This window comes from Carettochelys insculpta, chromosome 13 (assembly GCF_033958435.1).
Source record: "Carettochelys insculpta isolate YL-2023 chromosome 13, ASM3395843v1, whole genome shotgun sequence".
In the NCBI taxonomy this organism is placed as follows: Eukaryota; Metazoa; Chordata; order Testudines; family Carettochelyidae; genus Carettochelys; species Carettochelys insculpta.
In genome coordinates, this window is record NC_134149.1 from 14917472 (window position 1) to 14940415 (window position 22944).

At 42.0% G+C, this 22944-nt stretch overlaps 1 protein-coding gene across 3 annotated transcripts in view; it reads left to right on the plus strand.

Annotated features, from left to right (window-relative positions):
* Positions 1 to 22944, plus strand: part of GRIA3 (glutamate ionotropic receptor AMPA type subunit 3) — a 242231-nt gene that overhangs the window by 127393 nt on the left and 91894 nt on the right. For 2 of the 3 annotated variants that reach the window (XM_075008077.1, XM_075008079.1), the window contains exons 6-10: positions 1927 to 2088; positions 8496 to 8663; positions 17444 to 17548; positions 19888 to 19995; positions 21213 to 21419. In XM_075008077.1, coding sequence (XP_074864178.1) covers positions 1927 to 2088; positions 8496 to 8663; positions 17444 to 17548; positions 19888 to 19995; positions 21213 to 21419 — 750 coding nt within the window. The remainder of the gene's footprint in view (positions 1 to 1926; positions 2089 to 8495; positions 8664 to 17443; positions 17549 to 19887; positions 19996 to 21212; positions 21420 to 22944) is intronic. The other variant, XM_075008078.1, reaches the window with a different exon arrangement.

Sequence of the window (22944 nt, forward strand, 5' to 3'; positions counted from 1 at the left end):
ATAATTAAATTGTGTGTTCTCCACTAATTTATAGCCTCTTAAATAACAGGCTGGATAATACTAATCTTCTGTATAACAGATTTTAAATTTAAACGCTCTGTAAAAATAATTACATTTTATTTGTACATAATAAAAGTGCTATAAAGAGCTAAATTAAAATTCATAATTCCATTTGGTAAAGTGGCCAGACTACTTATCCACTCACTGGTTTTACAGTATATACCTAAAACCTCTTTATGGGTTAGTACAGTGACCAGACGGAGGACAGTGTATTTTTCTCCACCTTAAAACTCCACTTTTTAACACTCTATAACTGACTTTTCAGATATCTCTTTGAAAAAACATCAGTTAGACATACTGTGTTTTCTCTATGGAAAAACTATTCTTCCAAAGTCATATTATGCTTACTAGCTAGTAATCCTCCTTTGTAGAACAGTCTTTATAATCATGCTTTTCTATGTAGGATTAAAGCAGGGTAGATGAATTTTAAAATGCCATTTTCTTTATAAATACTGTGTGGCTTTGAAATGTGTCATTGTGCATTATGGAAATCATCCTATTCACACTTAGCAGAGTGTACTTTGCATAAGCCAAAGAACAGTGAGCTTAAATCACTATTACCATGGGCCACACATAGCCATTTATACTTCTGCAAGGTTGACCATAAACTGCTACCCAATCAGCTTGCTTTCTGCTTCCACTCTGCAGAAGAGTAAATGACTATATAAGGTGGAGGACAGTGAAAAAATCAGACCCACACGGCCTGGAAGTGAAATGTATTAAGGTAAATACTGAGACAATTAGTACTGGCATAAGGGTCCTGCTCTGCCACAGAACAGCAGTCAGATCACCAAGTGACATCATATCTCTGAGTCACAGAGCTTCCTGTCAATCTCTCCTGCACAAGGGGGCCCATTAAGCATTTGTTGCTCGGTTGATGCGGAGGAGGTATTGGAGCCAGGCGAAGTCCCAACATTCTCCATCTCTTTTGATAAAAACAACGAGAATTCCTGTGGCATCTTATAGATTAACATGTTTATTGGAGCATAAGCTTTTGTGGGTATAGACCAAAGCTTACGCTCCAATAAATCTGTTAGTCTGTAAGGTGCTACAGGACTTCTAGTTGTTTTTGTGGCTGCATACTCACATGCCTATCCCTCTGATACAATTCTTTTGGTGTGGTTTGCACCTCAAGAGTGATCATTGTTGCTGACTCTGAAGCAAAAGCATTGAGGATGCTTCTTGCAACCTATCTCCCCTTTACTCTCCACCTTTAACACATGTAGAGGACGCAAGGATCAGCTGCAGCAACTTGCCTGGAACTTGGAGGGAGGAGCACAGGTTGCCGAAGGAAAAGTTTGGAAGAGGAATCAAGAAGCTACTGTGAATGCACAAGGCTAGAACGTTAGCTGCAGGTGCATCATTTCTATAAAGGGCTAGTTTAGTTTTACAAACACGGAATCCTTTCAAGATATTATACAACATGCAGTATAGGAAACACCAATTATGATCTAACACAACCTCTTTAGCAAAAGAGTTTGAGTAATTAATTAACCCATATACCAATCAGTCTTCCTCTACTGAACTTTGTGTGTAATATTGTATACTGGTTTTGGTAGTTTTGGATCACATGGAAACTTTTGCCATGCTGAACCAAGCCAGTGTTCCATCCCAAAGGTCTGGCATTCATGTGTTTTCAAATTCCATTTATTCCACTACCATAATCTGCTGCTACAAAAGATTGTCCTCTAGATATTGGGTATCTTCTGCTAACAGCTGGGAACTTTCATCCATTTTTTCTTCATGCTAAGCTAGCTACAGATTAAAACATAGCATCTTGCCAGAATGTTTTTTTTTTCCAAACTGAGCCAGGTAGCAGGCACTTCCTATGACACTGATTCTTGTTTTCTGCACTTTTTCTTCCAGGGTTTTACAGATATTATGCTGGAGAGAGTCATGCACGGAGGTGCCAATGTGACTGGATTCCAGATTGTTAACAATGAAAACCCAATGGTTCAACAGTTTCTACAACGCTGGATTAGACTGGATGAAAGGGAATTTCCTGAAGCCAAGAACTCTCCATTAAAGGTAAACCTTTGTTGACATCAGTGGAAGCCTTTTGCATTGTGTTAAGCATAAATCTGATTAATCTTAAAATATGTATTTATAGGACTGTCTCTGCTCATAGAGAGTCAGTACTCTTGCTTCAAGACAAAAAGGAGAGAGAGATTGTTAGCTGGAAACAGGGCAACGCACAGTGCTGGGCTCTCCAAGGCAAAGAGCCCGGTTCTGCCACCATTCCACACATAACACTGCCACTGACATCAGTTAGGGAGGGCCAGGTCCACTGATGGGAGGGTAAAGGGGGCAGCTGTCTCAGGTCTGGTGATTCAAAAGGTCCCAAGGCTCCCAGCTGCCACTCCTCCTACTTCAGTAGCGGTGGTAGCTGGAGCCTCAGGCTGTTTAAATTGCCATTGGAGCCCCGGTGGCAGTTCTAAGCCGGGTGGCTGAGGGGGTAGGGACTGGCACAGTTCAGGTGGTGCTGAGGGTATTCCCTCAACCTGCCCCATCCCTGCCCCTTCTGCCTGAGGTTTTGCCCCTTCTGGGAGCATGGAGCCAGGTACCATGAGTGTGCACCATGCTGAACAAGGCCCTACCTTGCCCAAGGGCCCAGCAATTCTGTCAGCCCCCCTGGAGAGGACTAAATATCATCTCTGTACTGTGTGGAAGTCACTGGTCAAGTCTAGCCTCAGAATAATGAGGTAGGACTGGACTTATGGAGCCACAATGAGCCCCTACCACTATTCCCTTTAGGGACTGGATCCCCGATAATCCCAATCATCCAATTGCCCCTTTAGGAAATATACTATTACAGGTGCTAAAGCTTTTGCTATTAGACATCTACAAGTCACTGTCTCTGTCTGTTTTTACCTGCTGTGTTGAGGTGCATGATATAAACATGAACATGACAGTACAAAAATGTATTTGTACGAACAGCCTGTTTGTATATCATCTACTCCCTTATTTTCTGTTATGTCTCATTCAACGAGATGTTTCTCCTAAGGAATGAACCTTTGCCATGTCTTTTTCACTTTCCTGTTGCCATATGTAACGGGCTATTTAATATCCCATCTTTACAGATAGCTGACCCCAAAGCAAGTGCACAATTTTGTGTTGTTCAGTTGACTCCAGTTTGTGTTTAAGATGCCTTAATTGTTGTATTGATCTACTGTGGAATCTCCTAAATGTATAAGTGGTATTAAGAGTTGCCCAGGTACCTTCAACTATAAAATTCTTTGTGGTTGTCAAATAAAAAAAAAATCTTCCCCTTCTTCCGAATGCCAGCAATTTTTGTCCTGGCAATGTATCCACTAAGAGCATTCAGTAAAGAACAATGTGCTGCCAATGGGGAGTGCTATCACAGATCAGAGTTCTTACAGATGCCATGCAGGCTACCCAGTACATGCATAGTTATTTATATAATGTATCTAGTCATTCTTGACAAATAAATTGATTTTGGAATATAAAACCAGTCAAAACCAGAGGTAGACATCCAGCTGAGGTTTGCATTGTTAGTAAGAGACTGTGCATAAAAAGGTACTTAAATGCAGACGATGCAGCTTGGGTATATGAATATCTGTACTTGTACTGCACATCTCTGGATAAGGGGAAGTGTCATCAGTTTAACAACTTGTGTCCATAACTAGATGCGTTAGCACTGTGCTGAACAAGGTCTAGTAGAACACGAAGGGTTTGTCTATACTACAGCCTTCCTTCGAAGGAAGGATGGTAATTAAGGTGTTGGCAGTTTACTAATGAAGTGCTGCAGTGCATAGGCAGCACTTCATTAAGCAAATTACCCCCTGCGGCAACTTCGAAGTTTTAAACTTCAAAGTACCGGCACACGTCTAGCCACGGCTCCCCTGCCGGTACTTCCAAGTGCCGGGGCAACTGCAGAGTCCCTTTACTCCTCCAAATTTTTGACGTTGCCAAGGGGAATTTGCTTAATGAAGTACTGCCTATGCAGCGCAGCACTTCATTAGTAAACTCCCAACACCCTAATTACCATCCTTCCTTTGAAGGAAGGTGGTACAGTAGGCAAGACCAAAGGGTAGTAAAAAAAGCACTATGGTCCTCTAAGGTAAATATGCTACTGTGGTGTTGCCCACTCCGCCTCTAATGCCACTTGGATGTGAAGTGCAACCTGCTTCATGTATAAATTTTATATTTTTATGTATTTTTATTTATTTTATTTTTATTTATGTTATTTTATTAATAATGACTAGGAACTATAGCTATGGTAGTTTGGGCTGTCAAAGAATCAGAATGATGCCCTCCTTTATCACAGAACTGCTGAGGTACATTGTAGTTTTCACTCTTTTTACCTGTGTATCAGGAAACCTCCATCCATAAAGAGGTACAGCACTTCTGGACATGTTACCTGTTGGTCCCCTTCACTCTCCATGTTACTGCATCCCTTCAACAGGCATGGCATAGTAGTCTAGGTTGGGTAAACTGGAGAAAGCCTCTCACAGATTCCTTAGGGCACCAGGGCATAGCTTAGATTTGCTAAAACTCCCTCTGGTGTAACAGGCCATAAAGGGTTTTTGCTAATAACAGAATCACAGCCTATTATTGCCCCACCCTGATTTTGTTTGTCTCGTAGGCCAGGTCCAGGAAAAAGCAATTTAAGATATGCAACTCCGGCTATGTGAATTGCGTAGCTGTAGCTGACATATCCTAAATCGATTTTTTTTCTGCCATATGCACAGCGGGAGGTCAACGGTAGAAACTTTCTCTTTGACTTTCCTTACTCCTCATGGCAGCAAGGAGGTCAACAGTGGTTCAATTTAGTGTGGCCTTGTTAAGCACACTAAATCGAACCCTAGAAGATTGACCACTACAGCATTGATCTTCCTATGCGTGTAGATGCACCTTTAGTTTTCTGCCCCATCAGTAAAATTGTGAGTGATGGTTTTCACTTACCTCCCCAGCAGAGGGTTTTGTTAGGGTTCATCATGTAATGTTTGAAATCATAAAGGGCTAAACAAAGTGCTTTGTGTGATTGTCGTGCTCTTTCTTTCTCCCTTCTCCTCCAAAGGTTAGGCCTCCTCTATTGCACCTACATAGCTAATGGGGAGGTCCTCCATTTCCTGATAGATGGCTGATAGATAATGATGTTTCTACCAGTGCTTATTCCATGCAGTGCAGCACATTTGAGCCCTCAGGAGAGGACTCAAAATCTGTCACTTTTAAGGCGATCTCCTTGGAGGGAGCTCATCCTTGCCCCTGTACTGACCTTATAGGAGGAATCCTAAACCTTTCTACCAGCCACAGCTGAAGCTGTTCTGCTGTCTTCTCGTTAATTTTTACAAGGAAGGAAATTTCTTATTCCTTTACTGAATTTTACGTGAATGAAATGGACACCTCTTCCCCAAGAAAACTCATGGTCAATGCTATTTTACCAGCTCCATTTAGCCATTTCAGTCCAAGCTGACACCAAACTACTCAGAGGTGAACCTCCCCAATAACATCACAAAGGCCCCCTGACATGGGCCATTTCACACCCACTCTACCACTAAAGAGTCCATGGGGAGAAAGTTAGCCATTGTCCCACAAAACAGGGTTAACCTTGATGGCCGTGTCTACACTAGCCCCAACTCCCATGAGCTGATGGGAATAAGGGGACTTCGAAGTATGCGGGGTCCTTTGGAAAAAGAGCCCCGTCGGGACGAGCCACGCGGTGGCAAGGCGCGTCAATTTCGAAGTGAATTTCTGAATATGCATTTCAGCGCTTCCTTAGTAAGCTTCGAAATGGCCATTTGCGTGGCCATTTCAAAGTTTGGGGCTAGTGTAGATGTAGCCAATGTCCCCTACTAATTACAAAGCCAAGAGTACCTGTCATTTTAAGGATCTCTCTGGAAGATCCAGGTATAAAAGGAAGTATCATGCTAGTCTTAAAAGCTAGAAACATGTGATATTATCCTAGGCATATTTTAATCCAGTTAAAAGCAATTTACACTGGGGGAGATGGGAAATTATTCTCTATTTTTAAAAATAATTGTAAATATATAGTGAAACAGAGAGATTGCATTGTCTTTGTATAAATGTACTGCTCATTATAGAAACTTGCACAGGATTTATCAATCAGTCCAAAAGCACAGGATTTATCTAATTTTTTTGTTAGGGAATAAAATTGCCTAGAGATTAAAGCTCTGGATTTTTAATTTATTCTGTATTTTATCAGCCTTTCCTCCCTCTCGCTCTCTCTCTTTCTTTGCCTGCTCATGCATTTGTAAATAGAATTCAAATAAAGTAGAAAATTAGATAGCTCTCTTGGCATAACTTGGAAGGCACTGCATTAAGGTTACTGACAATTGATCCAGTCTACTGAAAAAATTGTCACCATGCAGGCTTTATGTAGTGCTAGATTGGAAAGCTATTACACGATTACTTTTCATGCAAGAATAAATATCTTTTTAAAATATCAGATTCTGTATTGTTACATGGACTGGGTTGTTTAATATTTGTTCATGTATTAGAAAGAGCAAGAGAACGTAGTACAGGGCCATAACCACAGGACAAAAGGTGAGGTAGGCTGTGACTGAAATAAGCAGTTGCATCAAGCAAATCTCAGCTGTAAAGATGATCTCACCATGAAAAAGACAAGGCTATCAAGTGTTTATAAACAGGATCATAATTTAAAACTTGGGAAGAATGGCTGGCACAAAAAATCTTTTTCCTGACGCTGTCTGTGCTTTTTTTATCAGGTGTGTTTCTCTGGCTCTGCAGGCATAAACACACCCCTTCCAGTTTTGTAAAAAGTTACCATGTTTTACAGGGTTATTACCCAAATGGGGAACCTCCCACAATAAGATCAAATCCATTTTTCAATATAGTAGCCAGCCAGGGTTTTGCTGTCACCTACAGGATAGTAATAACTGCCATCGAAGTCAATAGAATTACTGATGTCCTGTAGATCAGCTGAAAATGCTACTGAAGCCAGGATTCCATCTTTCTGACTTGTACCTGGGTAGTGTTCATTTGTTTTCACAACACTGTAAGTTAAATAGGACACAAGGGGCTCCAAATGATCATGCAGTAAGGTTTGCTAAGTACAGGGAAACAGGTGAGCATTCCAGAATGTGCATACATTCACTAGATTCTTTTTAGGAATTCCAGTATTTCTCTCATTTATATACAAAAACTGTAAACATCAAATGGGGTCTGATGATGCAATAGCACCAAAATTAGGTCCTATAGATGTTTGCAGGATTCAATTTTATGATTACGAAGGGAGTGTACATACAGGCTGTGTCTACACTACAGTCCTCTTTCGAAAGGGAAATGCATGAGGCAAATGAAAAATGCAAATGCAGTGCCAATTTGCATATCTCACAGTTCATTTGCATATTCACATTTTTGAAAAAGAGTCTTTCGAAAGGAAAAAAACCGCAGTGTAGATGGGGTTCTTTCAAAAGAAACCCCTGTTTTCAAAAGCACTTTTCTTCCTATTTTTTTTTTTAGGAAGAAGGGTGCTGTCGAAAACAGGGATTTATTTCAAAAGAACCCCATCTACCTTGCTGTCTTTCTTTCAAAAGACTCTCCTTAGAAAATGTGAATATGCAAATGAAGCCTCAGATGTGTAAATCGGTGCTGCATTTGCATTTCTGATTTGCCTCATTTGCATTCCCCTTTCGAAAGGGGACTGTAGTGTGGACGCAGCCGCAGTGTTTAAATGTAACGCCAATCCTGTAAACACAGAGAAGTCTAAATCCTAGGCTCGTGAGGAGCACTCAGACAGAAATCAATATCTCAGCGTCCACAGGTTAGGCCAGTCTCTAGCAACGGAGTCTTTTCCTAGGACTCAGTGGATATGAAAAAATACAGACATATCTCCTAAGGACATTTATTGCTTTTGAATTGGGAGTGATATCAGATTTATAACCTGAGTAGCAATTGTAGTGTGAGAAAATTATGAGGGTGAGGTTATTTGGGAATTATTTTGGGGGGTAAAAGAAATAGACCAACTTATTGCTAGCCACATATCCTAGCTAATCAGAAACACAGGCCGCACAGAAATCATGAGTGTTAATTTTAAATGACTCCTAACTCCTTGTGTTGTTACCTTATTTAAAAAAAAATATGCAAGCAAAGCCCAAATAGGTATATTGTATATTGCTCTTGCAGTTGCTTACAACACGGCCCAACATTGCATTATGGGTCCTCTTCATCAACCTGCTTTAGACAGGCAGCTCTCCAATTAAAACTAGCCAGTAATTTATATAACTATTTGATTTTCAATACGTTGTAGGAGATCATTACGTTAAATTTTTACTTGAAATCCATGTAACTGTTACTTGGCAGGTGATATGGGGGGAGTTGAAATTGTTGCTGCTGTAAACATTTTAAGAATGAGAAAGAACTGACCTTGAGAACCTCAGGCGATTTCCAGAGTGCAGTCTGTCACAATATTTTATTTGCATCAATTTTAGTATACGTCTGCACTGACCCATGATGCAATACTAGTCATAGCAGAGGCTTTCCGCTATCTCCGAAGGCAGCGTGTTGATGTCTCCAGGAGAGGTAGCGCTGGAGACTGCCTAGCAAACCCTGCCGTGCCCTGGAGCCAAGGAATCGATATAGAAAGAGCATTGAAAATGGTAAGGGTGAACGTACCTAACCTATTGAACAGGTATCTCACCTTTTTTTACAGTGTGTGTCTTTACAACAACAGAAGAAGGCTGAGTTTCTCCTGAGCATGGACATGATGATGGATGCAACTTTCAAAAGCTACCTGTAAATCTACCCCTGCAGCTTTGTAACAAATGCACGTTTGAGGGCTCTGTACCTGCCAAAGGAGCAGAACTCCCATCCTTCTAGTCCAAGGTTTCTCAAACTTCATGACCTGAGGCACATTTGAACCCCTTCTGACAACAAATTACTTTATGATCCATGGAAGGGGAACTGAAGCCAGAGTCCTGTTGACGTGGGTGGTGGTCAAAATCAAAGCCTGATCCTTGCTACCTTGTGGGGGGCAAAACTTGAGGATGGGGGGAAGTTGTTTTCTGAGCCCTGTTGCCCAGGGCTGAAGCCAAACCCTGAGCGGTACCACCCAGAAGCTTTGGTGTCAGTCCCAGACTCTGCAAGTCTAACACCAGCCCTGGCAACCCCAAATAAAACAAGGCCATGACCTATTTTGGGGGCCCAACCCACAGTTTGAGACTCCTTGTTCTGCCCTATAAGCAGAGGGCCTTGGTGCAGAAGTAACAGTGACTAATCTGTTCCCAGGCCATTAAAGAGGGTAATGACAAACACAAGAGAGATCTGGTGTTCTGTCCGGTCAAGGCCCATGGTGATGTATTCAGCATGTCACACACATGTCCTCCTCTCCATGGCCAAAAACTTCTTTTCTAGAAGTCAGTGGTGATAAGAATTAAAAGCGACAACTAGGCACCAGCTGTAATAGCCAGCCAATGTGACACAGTTCCCCCTGTACTGTAAACTGGTGATTCTGCAAGTGGATCTGAGTTAGAAGCTGTCCTCAAGATGCACTGACTCATGATTCAGTACTAGTCATATTCTGAGGCTAGGTTGAGATCAAAAATATGGCGCAAAATCAAATAAAACTGGGTGAATATTTTGTCCTCGAGGAGATAAACTGCAAACCACATATATATGATTATCATATTTACCTGTGTGTATTGATGTTAGCCGGTGGCCGGGTAATGTGCGGTGAGGTACCAACTATGCCCTTGTTAACTGATTTACTTGGAGGGGAGACTGACCCCTGCCACCTAGTTTACCTGATCGAGATCGACTGGGGATGGCAGCTCGCGTAGTTGCTGCCGTAGTGGTGTGTAAAGGGTGTCTGGGAGAGGAGGAGCATCAGGAGTTACTGCTGTTTCCTCCTCTCTGGCCTTTCCAAAGGCAGCTAGGAGTTTTAGCTTTTCAGTTGGCAGCCCATGAATTACATCTTTGGGATAGCCTAAGACCAGGCACTGTTTCCATAGCTTTGTTCGGAGCTCTTTCTCCTCTGGAGTTGTTTCACGTTTGGGCTTAAAGCCCCCCCCGTTTCTTGGATTGGGAGCTTTCTTGTCTACCCTTTTGCTCCTCTTTTAACTGTCGCACTTTAGCTTTGTTTAGTGGGGTTTTACTTTCCCCAAACTCTCTGAAATATTGTATTAGGCGACGAAGCAAATCTTGAAAGGTGAGGTCAGTATTACTTTGTACCTCCATTCGGAGGGACAATGCCATTGCCTTATGGGCACTGGCAGCTCCCTTTAACAAAGGTCTCAGATCATTTACTCGGGCCAACTGTTCCCACGGGCTTCTTTCGTCCCTATTTTCACTCTGGTGCAGGTGGCTGAGCAAACTAATGGTGGCTATAGTTTGCAGGGCTTCCTTAGCTTCCTCTGCATTAGCCCATGGTATGACTATGGGTTCATCTCGGTCTGCTGGATGTATTTCCGCAGCCCACCTAGTGACTAAGGTCCATAGTGTTCTGGGGCTTTCCTGTTCAGGGCAGCTGAGGGATATCTCTGCCCCCAAATTAAGCTGGTCACATTCACGGGCGACAAGACGTATATGCCCCGCCCCGGAGTTCCATAGGCGTACTAGCCATTCTATTATCCCCTCTCCTGGCTTTTTAGAAAAATCTTGCTGGATTTCTTTTAATTCAGAGGGCTTGTACATTCGGGAGGTAGTTTTTCGTGACACTGGGGTTTTCTTTCTACCTTTCCCTAATTTCTTGTCCCTTTTCTTGACCGAGGACCTACCATTTACATCGCCTGCATCACTAGATTCTTCTTCCTCCTCCTCTTCTGACTTTTGGTAGGTGATAAGTGGCCGCACCCGGACTGGGGGTACCTCCTTGTCGGAGGAGAGGGAGGACTCATCAGGAGAGGAGTCCCAAATATCCCCGTCCCATTCCTCAGGGTCTAACCACAGAGCGGTCTCTACCTTAGCTCGATTAATGCTCCGTGGCTTGGCTTCTAGCTTCTTCCTTCACTCCACACCTTCCTTTTCAATCAGGGGCAGCAGCCTTCATTGAAGGTGCTCTATATCTGTCTTTAGTGTGCACACTCGAGTGTCTAAATTCTGGCATTCTTTTTACAACGTGTCCCTTTCTGCTTGTACTTTAAGGAGCTCAGCTTCCAAGTTCCGGTAGCTCTTACTGGCTGCCTGCCATATGTTAGTTAAAAGCCAGATGTAAGCACCTTTGCCTTTCCCTCTTTTCATTTTACAGGCAGTTCTCCAGTTACAATAGTGTTGCCAAATGTCCTTCAGTTTTCCCCAATCCTTCTCTATCACATCTTTACTCCACTGTGGGTTACCCCATCCTTCCTGAGCTAGATTCTTTTCTATGTCAAGGAAATCTGAGTTGTTTATCATGACCGGTTTCATTTTGTCACTGCGGTACAGCCTGTGTCACAACCCTGCTCGCTGCGCCAATTCTGTTAGCCGGTGGCCAGGTAATGTGCGGTGAGGTACCAACTATGCCCTTGTTATCATCCAAGTTTAAAACTACAAGAGCAGAGAGCTCGTCGCTGCAAGCAGCCAAGACAGGCTGATGGATTCCCCTGGGTCCTAAGCAACCCAGTTTTTTACTGTTAGAGCAGGCAGCTCCTAGCACTCTCACCTACAGCCAGGCTGTTGTAACCAAATGGTTAAAGTTCTTTTGTTGTGCCGGCTGTGTTGCAGTGACAAAAGGGTTAACAAAATAGTTAGGCTTGGATCTTAACTAGTTACAAGTTTATTAAGCTACAGTTATAAGCGTACGGTTACAAAAGGCTATTGTTTATTTCTTATATGCTAGCAAAGTACAGGTGTTAAAAAGTTACGTTACAATCCAATACAAAGATATCTGTTACCATCTAACACAATGATATCTTGATACTAGTTACAGAGCTCTAATCTTTAGCTGTGCACAAAAAAGTCAGAGACCTAGCATGGGTGTATCTTACCCTCTCTGCGTCTCTCGACACCAGCGTAGCCAAGCCGGATCGGTCACTCAATTCCGCAGAAAGACGAATACGAGGTTGGGCGTCCCCAGCTGTGGACCTCGGGAGGCAATCACCTGACCTGACCAGCAGGTAGTTGGTGGAAATGCACTCAAAGTTAGAGTTCTGCTGGACCCATCTTTTATACCCCCTTTTGGGTTATGTATTCTCTTTCTTATCTATGGTGCCAGATCATACTGGTCTGTCTTTGTGACTCCAGTTTGTTACAAGGGCATTTCTACTTAGTTTGCACTTGTAAGACAAGAGATAAACAATTTAGGAGTACAGGACATTCTTTTGTGCGGGCGGGGCACGTCCTCTTCTGGGTGATTGTGTGTGTGTGCATCATATTGATCAATGCCAGCTGGGGTGATTTCTGAGGGTCCCCCCCCTCTCATGTTGACAGTCTGGCCTGTTAGCCTTCTAGCTGTACTTTCTGCTTCTCAGGGTCACGATAAGCTAGCATATCTGGGTCTCAATGAGGGCATCAAAGACTGTGCTGTCAGCAGCCATTTCCGTGCCCTGTATGCTCCTCGGTGGGGGGGCGGGCAACGAGCAAGCTGGCTTGTAAGGGGGAGACTCTGTCTGGCTACAATTGATCTATTGTATTATAGCAGTCAAAAATCAACTCATTTTTCTTCTAAAAGTTTCACAAACAATACGATGGACTATTTTAACAGACTTCAGGATTTCTGCACTAGACTGAACCCTAGTCCTGGGTTTTGCCTCACACCTGCCTTCCAAACCCAAGTATAACCTTATTTCCAATTTGCTTACTTCCTGCTTGGCCAAACTCTAGTACTATTAAACCATTAATTATAGTATTTCATTTACTATAGATCAAAAGGCTGTGCTTTTTTTGGCATGTGTCAATTTTTCCCTTTTGTATTGGATAGCGAATGAGAATCTCTCAAATATAGGATCTGATTTTGCTCTGAGTTAGATCTCTGAGTCAGGAATAAGTCCACTGGAGTCAATGGAGTTAATGGAATTAAGGCCGCATCATATAAAAAGGATCCCTAGATCAGGCTTCAGATACTTGACCTAATTATTGCATTTTCAAATTTGTCAAGTTGGAAGGATCAAATCAAAGTGATAATTCCCTCTCTCAAGGAATGAGAGATATGATTCAGTCTCTCACTGTCAGAACACTTCATATATCACTATGTCAGTTCCCTAACAAATGCCCTCACTGTAATTTCATTAATGTAGCATTACACACTTCTGAAGATAAGGTAATTAAATTCAACCTTCATAACAGTTAAAAGATTTGTAGTGTCAGAACTTAATTAGAAGTGATACATAAACCCTTCAAAAGAGATCCCAGAGCACTTACATCAACAAGGCTTCAACAGCAACACAAACAGTGCAACAAAACACACCCTGTTTAAAGAGAGGTTAAAAAAAATCCATGTGTTGGTTGGTAAAAGGCTCCACCTTTAATGAAAGATTCATAAGACACACAGAGCCAAATTCATGATTGCGGCAGTCTTGGAAAATTGATACGCATCAGGGTGATTTAAGATGAATCTTCAAATATAGGTAAATATTTAACTATTATAACAATGAAGACAAGGTTTATTCATCTATCGCAACATACCCCTCACCACATCCTACCAGAACCCACACAATGAAATGTGTTCTTTTTGCTATTTAGATGATGATCTTGTACCTTTGCTTCAGGAAGTTATGACATTCCATTAATAATATTTCCTATCATGTCAGTCTTGGAGCACCTAAAATAAAGAATATTCAATACAAGAAAACCTTCAAATACCCAATCCAAGCATCAGACTCAATGTCAAATTGCAATCGCCTTGCCAACAAAAGGCAGATTTGTACTACCTGATTCTGTTTCCTTATATTTTTGAAAAACTGTGTAAATCTGTATTTCTTCCCCTAAATTTGAATCTAAAATGTCCAATAAGTTGACAACTGACCTGAACATTAAAGGTATTGGCACATTAAATTACAAGCCCAAAAGCAAGGGCTTTTAATAAATCTGTAAACTCAGAGTTTGTATGCTATGACTAGAGAACTGCTAATAGAATAGCTATATTTAAGAAATGGGGGCAAAGTGATTTGGAAAACTACAGACCCCCTTAGTCTGACCTCAGTTGTATGCAAGATCTTGGAACAAATTTTGAAAAGGGAAGTGGTTAAGGCATAGAGTTAAATGGTAATTGGGATAAAATACAATATGGCCTTTTACAAGACCTTCTTCAAAGGGTAGATCATGCCAGACCAACTGGATATCTTTCTTTGAAAAGATAATTGATTTTTTTAAAGCAAAGCAATTGCAATAAATCTAACCTATCTTGATTTTGATAAGCATATGTACAGTTCCACATGGGAAACAATTAGCTACATTGTAGAAGATGGGGATTAAGATGAGCCTTGGCTGGGGAACAAGGACCTGATTAAAAAAGGGACTACAGTAGGATACTGAAAGGTGAACTTTCAGGCTGGAGGGAAATTACTAATGGAGTTTATCAAGGTTCAGTCTTGGTACCAATATTATTTAGCATTTTAATACATGACCTGGGCACAAGACGTGAGAGTGTGCTAATAAAATTTGCAAAGGACATGAAGTTGTAAGGTATTGCCAATATAGAGGAGGACCAGAATATCATACCAGAAGATCTGAATGACCTTGAAATCTGGAGTAATGGCAACGGGATGAAATTTAATACTGTAATGGCATGTACATAGAGACTACCCACAAGGAGTTTTGCTCTAAGCTGGGGACCTCTCAGTTGGAAGCAAAGGAAAGGAAGAAACATGTGGGTGTATTGATCACAGCAAGACTATGAGTCCCCAGTCTAATGCAGCCATAAAAAGTCAGATGGAATCCTAGAATGCACCAGAAAAAATATAGCAAGTATAAAGGGAGCTGTTATGGCCATTATACAAGGTCCTGTGGTGTCCTCATTTGGAATACTGAGTGCATTTATGATCTCCAATGTTTAAGACAGATGAATTCAAATTGGAACAGCTAATGATACAGTCAGTCTTGTCATGATGCAAAGGGATGGATCACATCACAGTAAAATCCCTTCATGCCAAATTTAGTTGGTGGGCCAGATTCATAGGTAAAGTGTAACCCATGTGTCTGTCACTCTATGTGAGGGCGATTTGTTTGAGTGATTGAAATCTTCAGTTCATGACTAAAAGATTAAAATTTACAGAGAATCCACTATTTATTCTATTTTAAGCCAACAAGACAGCTGTGCCCCATACTGCAGAGAAAGGTAACCCCCGTCCCCCAGTGGTCTCTGCCAATTTGACCCAAGGGAAAATTCCTTCCCAATCCAAACTGTTGTGATCTGTTGAACCCTGAGCTTGTTGGCAAGATGCAACCAGAATTCTCTGTAGTAACTCAAAGGCCTCCTCATCTAGTGTCCCTTCTGTACCCACTGGGGATTTTTGCTGCTAGCAGTTGCAGATGGGCCATAAGCCCTCATAGGCAGTTTAAGCACATCACCACTTGATTGACCGTATCATCTCTATGCCACCCTAGACAGGTCAATGAACAGCTCTGTGTGATTCCACAGCCTCCTTTAGCAGGTTGTTCCATCACCCAACTCTTATTTCTGCTATAAAATGTCCCTCACATTTAACATAAATTATCCCCACTGAAATTTCTGACAGTCACCTCTTCAGTCTTCACTGGAAGCTTGTCAGTGCTGATAAGTGACAAATTGGCATATCTCCTCCTTTAATACTAAGGAAACAAGACAGATTTTTTTTCCTTTGAAACAAAGTGCTTCATAGGTCTTTCCAAGTCATTAAAGTGATTAAGTAATGGTAATGGCTTACATTTATATAGCATCATTCATCTAGACAAAGCTCAATCTCTTTACAAGGGTATCGACATAATTCTGCCACTCTTGCGCTAATGGGATTGAAGTGTAATATCTTCGCCCATATTTACTTGACCAGTTCAAATTGTGGAATAAGATGCAACTCCATGTAAAAGTATTAGGATCTAGCCCTACAGCACAAGGCTTATGCAGTGCGTACCACTTGGGCCCTTGTTGTGAGGGTTTCTGTGGCATTTCACAGGGCATGAGTAAACATGGCAAACTTGAACTCTGCGTATAAATACTAGATTTACTGAGCATTGCTTGAGTCTTAACTCTATTCATTTCTGGGGTTTTTGGAAAATAAAATGAAAATGTACGTGCTTCACATGAACCATTACTCTAGGGTGGGTCTGGGGAGGAGGGGTTCAATATGCAGCTTGCCCCAGGAGAGAGGCCAACCCCAGCCCTTTCTCACCTCAGCCGCTTGGAACCAGGTGAGAGGCGCTTCTCCATGGCTGCTGCAGCTCCAGCACACACAGCTAGGGAGGGGGGCATGCCCCCTGGCAGGGACCAGTCTGGAGTCATCTGCCTCCTATGCTCCTCACCCAGAATGAGGAATGCAGCAAACTGTGCACTTTCCCCTCACTCTCTGAGCGAGGGAGAGAGCCAGTGATGTTCCCTTATGAAGTGTTGTGGGGGGACCGTCAGCCTCCCCTTCGCTGTCCCTAAAAGGATGTGGGGGTGGGAGGCTTGAGGCTGGAGCAGTTCCATGCGTGGGGGAAGGTGGCACGCAGCACTAGCCGGCCCCTTTTGCATGACTGGTGATTCTGTCTCTTTTCTATGTGGTTTTTATAAGATGCACTCTCATCCCAGGCACATCCCATTTTCCTGGCTCAACCAACCCAAACCTTGCTTCAGGTTATGATAAAAGGAAGCTGCGTACGGAATTTGATGATCTGCACCCTTTACCATTTAGGAAGTGTTCTCGACCAAACAGCCAGCCAGCCAGACTGTCTCAAACATGTAGTAGATTTGCAGGATTCACTCAGCACTAAAATGCAGCCTACCTTGCAGTGGAAGGTGAACTCTGGAACAGTTCACAGGCAGTGCAGGCTGATACAGTAAACTCTTTTATATCCGGCATTCTAGCATCCGAAACTCTCACATAACTGACATTTTAACCATATGTAAATTTTAGTTCAATTTTCCATAAGTACAGTATAGTGAAAGTAAATACAAGTAAATATAGTATAAGTTTATAGTGTACAGTACTACTGTAGGTGATAAATAAATTACTCTGCATACATTTTTGTTTGTCGCTTAAGATGTAATTTTGTTTTTCTTTAGTGTTATGCATTGGTAGGTATACCTCTCTATTATCCAGAATGTTTGAATATCTGGCAACCTCCTGGCCCCGGGGCTGGCAGATATAAAAGAGTTTATTTTAATGTTTACAGTTCAAACTAGGAGACCTGAGGAATTTTACAGAGGCAAAATAGTATCTCTGTTGGAAGCTGAGCAGGGCACTGGTGTTAATGGAAATGATCAGAAGATAGTAAGTTCCTTCAGGACATAAATGAGGAGGGAAACAGAAATAATGTTTGATGGCAATGTTTTACTATTTCCCTGTTCCAGGTACAAGTCCAAGGAATGACTGGAAATATCCAGTTTGACACCTACGGACGCAGAACAAATTACACAATTGATGTGTATGAAGCAAAAGCCACTGGAGCCCGAAAGGTCAGTTCTCAAAATGTGCATTCTTCTTGGACTTTTGCTAGTATGTATTGCTGCAAATTTATGAAAAAAAGCCATGTCAGACAAGTGTTGTGAAGATGATGAATCCCTTCCCATTACATTTATTTCTCCTCTTTCCTAAGTCTTTAGCTATGGAATAGTATGAGAATGGTAGTTCCATTCTGCCTTGGTTACTGGTGACATGAAGACATCCTACTTGCTATCTAGTGACTGTCAAGTCTCTGACCATGTTCTCCCTCCTACCCCCGCTCTGAACTGCTTCCTACATCAAACACCTTGGTTTCAAACCTGAGGTGCTTGCCCTGCTTTATCTCAACTCTTTCTCCTACAATGGTGCTCTGAGATCCTGTCCTTTCTCCTTAATTTCTTTTCACCTCCTCCTTCATCTCCATTGTAGACCTCAGAGCCATAGTGAATTTGGAACCCATATATTTTAGAAGCCTCTTAAAAATCGTATAATACAGCATCTGGCTTTTAACCAGGATGTTCAAGGGACCATTGTGTCATGGCCCAAGATAAAATACTCAGAAGTGCCTAAGTGACATAGGCTACGTCTACACGTGAAGCCTACATCGAAATAGCTTGTTTCGATGTAGCAACATCGAAATAGGCTATTTCGATGAATAACGTCTACACGTCCTCCAGGGCTGGCAACGTCGATGTTCAACTTCGACGTTGCGCGGCACCACATCAAAATAGGCACTGCGAGGGAACGTCTACATGCCAAAGTAGCACACATCGAAATAAGGGTGCCAGGCACAGCTGCAGACAGGGTCACAGGGCGGACTCAACAGCAAGCCGCTCCCTTAAAGGGCCCCTCCCAGACACACTTTCACTAAACAACACAAGATACACAGAGCTGACAACTGGTTGCAGACCCTGTGCCTGCAGCATGGATCCCCAGCTGCCGCAGCAGCAGCCAGAAGCCCTGGGCTAAGGGCTGCTGCACACGGTGACCATAGATCTCCGCAGGGGCTCAAGAGAGAGCGTCTCTCAACCCCTCAGCTGATGGTCGCCATGGCGGACCCCGCTATTTCGAAGTTGCGGGACGCGCAACGACTCCACGGTCCCTACTTCGACGTTGAACGTCGAAGTAGGGCGCTATTCCTATCCCCTCATGGGGCTAGCAACTTCGACGTCTTGCCGCCTAACGTCGAAGTTAACTTCGAAATAGCGCCCGGCGCGTGTAGCCATGACAGGCGCTATTTCGAAGTTAGTGCCGCTACTTCGAAGTAGCATGCACGTGTAGACACGGCTATAGTAGCTTAAAGTCTCATTTTCCAAAGTGTCTGGCAGCCCAAATTACAAAAATATTTAGGTGCCTAGTGGAATTTTGAAAAGGGCCTAAGCAAGTTAGGTGCCTAAATCCCATTGATTTCAATTAGAATTAGGCACTTAACATTAAAAATTCTAGTAGGTACCTTTTAGGAAGCCACATCTCTTTGAAATTCTGATCTTGTGCACTAAGGCCTAAAAGTCAATTGAACTTATGCTCCTAAATCCTTTAGGCACTTCTGAAAATTGTACCCTTACTCAAGAAAAGGATACGTCTGTATATCAAGAATCTCAGTGCTTCAACCTGTGCACACAACCCTAGAGCTACTTAACATATAACGTCTTGAAAGCTTGTCTCTGGACCGAAACTAAATGCTGCTCATCCAGGACATAGGACCAATATTATTTTTATCCCGTTTTTATCTGATCTACATTTGTAGTAGTTGGTATTTTTGTTTTTTGTTTGAATGGGGTTGTTTCACTTTAAAGCGCAGCTGTTTGCCGTAGGTTAGAGGTTTAGTGTGCTAGAAATAGACCAGTTTGAGACTGATTAAGGGCAGAGTTCAAGTGAGACAGTTAAGGCTACAAAATAGAAGTAGTTCATTCAAGAATTCTGCAGTTTATTTTCTTATCGTCTTTTGTATTCCCTGCTTGCAGAAATCTAAGAACTATTCAGTGGGTATTCTTCTGCAACATCACTTTTACAATATATTTCTACGAAGCTCTATTATGTAATAATATACATGCAGAACCATGCATCATTTTCAGATAGGTTTTACATATCTATACCCTGTATCTACACACTTACGTATCTACACACAATGTAAAAATTAAACTAAACTTCCCACAGCCCAATGTTGGCAAGAAAATGTTGCATGACCTTTGTAATAGCTGATGTGGGGTCCAAGAAAAACTTTTAGGTCAATATTCATTTCTTTGAAGCTTAAAAAAACTTTTTTTTTTTTAATACAAAGTGCAACTGTAGCTTTGTGCATCAAAATCATTACAAAAACATGTGACTAGGTGCCACTCTGTGCTTTTTGTAGGCTGGTTACTGGAATGAATATGAAAGATTTGTGCCAGCACTAGACCAGCAAGTGTCTAATGACACTTCATCGGTGGAGAATAGAACAATAGTAGTCACCACCATCCTGGTAAGTTGCATGTTCTTAGTCAGTGTGTACTTAGGTGGTAAGAAACTTATTCTGAGGTAGGCCTGCTGTTGAATGTTGTGCGACTTCAAGTGACTGAGAAGTTCAGCAACCTCCACAGCTTGCACAGAGGGCTTGATCCTGCCAATACTTACATGCATGAGTAAATTTACTCACGGGAGGAGTCCCACTGATCTCAACACTGTGCTCCCTTCTTCTCAGTTACTTGAACTCAGTGGAACTCCTCCCGTGAGTAAAGTTACTTATGTATGCATGTGATTGCAGGATCTGGCCCTTATGGCTGTAGGACCAAATCTTGCAGCCCTCTCTCAGGCATAACTCCTGTGGACTGAGTAAGGAGGACACAATCTGGCCCACAGGGAATCAGAAATGCTTTGACAATAAGTAAAGACATCCAGTGCTTATCCAGATTCTGGAGACTGACTCTCTTCTTAGATCTCATACCGTTTTCTGTGTCAGTTCTAAAGCCTCTTGCTCATGTGACCTGTAATACAGCATTATTTGTGCTCTAGGTGTCTGTTACAGTTGTACTAAGCATGAGTCAGTTTCATGATGTTGCTAGAAGGATCATATTTTACTTCACTATAATTTAGTGAGAAGCATTCAGCCTTTCAGCTGGCGTTTTCAAAGAAGTCTACAGGAATTAGATGACATATGGTGGAGCCGGGCACCTCAAGGCCTCAGACTTCTTTGAAAGTCCAACATCAGCCCCTAATCCTGCACCATTTAAATAAATGGGGATTTTGCCATTGACATCAATGGAAGCAGGATAGGGCATGTCCATGTTTTATAAGCTATGTACTGCATTATTATGGTGTGCTTAACTTTGGTCTACTGAAGATTCGGGCTTGATCCACAAGAAAGTCTGTAACTTCATCCATGTGAGTAGCCCCATTGCCTTAATGGGAATACTCCTATGATTAGAGCAAATTGCATATATGTTTGCATGACTGGTCTGCTGATGTATTTCAGTTATGCTTCTAAGGATTTTTAAACTTGTCTGTCTTGCCAATAAACCTTTAATGTTTACATGATGCTGACTTGCAAATCTTTCCAGTTACTGTATAAGAGCTGCCTGGAAAATACTATTGATATCTGCCAATAACATAAATATTTATCTAATAACAGCTCTCATTTTGCATGTTTTAAAGGCATGTGTTATATTCATAGACTTTTGATCTTTGCTTTTGTTTCAAAAGGAATCACCATATGTAATGTATAAGAAAAACCATGAACAACTAGAAGGGAATGAGAGATATGAAGGATATTGTGTAGACTTAGCTTATGAAATAGCAAAGCATGTTGGAATAAAATACAAGCTGTCAATTGTTGGAGATGGCAAATACGGAGCTAGGGACCCTGAGACTAAGATATGGAATGGCATGGTGGGTGAACTGGTCTATGGGGTAAGTTTCTCTTAACATTCATTTTAATGCTCTTTTTAAAAAAATATGCTCAGCATTAATAAACTGCAAAATAAAGAATCTCTGTTTAAATTTGTTTTACAATCTCTAGATATTTATTTTTAGCCCCATTTCATGATCTATTTAAAACAAAAGATTTTTGTTCCATCACATGGAGAGTGTCATTGTCACTGGCTCCCCCAACTAGGTTATACCCAGAAAGGTTAAGCAATGGTATATGAGATGAACAGATTTACTTTACTTAACCACAGCAGAACATTCCTGCTCGCGTAGGTTTGTTCTGAGCCAACCACCTGCATATGCTGATCTTGTGTTCACCTTGCTTTCTGCTTATGTGCTGACAGTCATTTCTTTCTTCTTCCTGGAATCTTTATGAACAATAAGGGATGCCTTGTGCCCTGCACAGTGTGGGTGTGTATTTTTGTCAGGAGAGGATACATGGATCTCCATCACTTCTTTATGCTTATGTATGGCAAGTGCAAATCCTTGCAGTCCTCTGAGCACTGGGACTACAAGAGGCTGCCAGCAACACCGGTGCTGGTGCCCCAAAAAAAAGTGCTTTGCATGAGGGGATATTCCTCTTGTACCCTTGTGAAAAGGTGGAACAGAAGTTGCAAGCTCTGGAGCTCCAAAAGCTGTCATCCCTGCTAGAGGAACTCTGTCTCCAAAGTTGTCATGGGCTTTATCCTACTTGCATTCAGGTCAATGGCAAAACTCCCATTAACTGTCCTGGCACAAAATCAGCTGATAACTGCAACATGGAGATCAAAAGGAAATTTGCCTTTGACTTTAGGCCGAAGGGCATACCAACATGTTATGTCTTTTCACCAAGACATATTTTGTGATACAGCCCTAATATCTCCAACCCCAAATGGTCTTTCTGTCTCCTGAACTCTGAATTTTGTTTTAAAATATCTACCACTAGCTCATCAACTGCTGTCTAGTTACTTGTGCTCCTACTCTTTGCATATCATGCCTACATCACTTTGAGGAATAAGCACAATGACATGGGGTAACTTTTTTAATTGCTATATGTTACACAAATAGAACTTCAGAATGCTGAAATAATAACTCAGGTCTGTCCAGCCTGTTCAGCTTTTCTGAGCCCTGTCCATTCAACAAATATCAAGTTTAAGCCTAACAAAACAGTGATTTTATGGTCTGACTGGGGGGGGAGGGACAGGAGTCTAAGGGGTCTAAGTGATGAGGACTAGAAAGAGGGCTCCTGGGTCCTAGACTTGTCCTTCCAGTGACTCGATATGTGACCCGAGCAAGTCACCAAACTTCTCCGTGCCTCAGTTCTACCATCTATAAGGCAGAAATAATAATATTATCTGTCCCACAGAATGAGGCTTTGTAAGATCCTTTAAGTGTTGCTTGTTCAGGGAGTAGTATTACATTACAGTGAAATCCTAAACTATCGGTGTCTCGGTCCAGGTCATGAAACTTCCTCAGCATTATCTATAATTAGGTCATCTGCTACCACCTTAGACATCTAGGCAGGTAG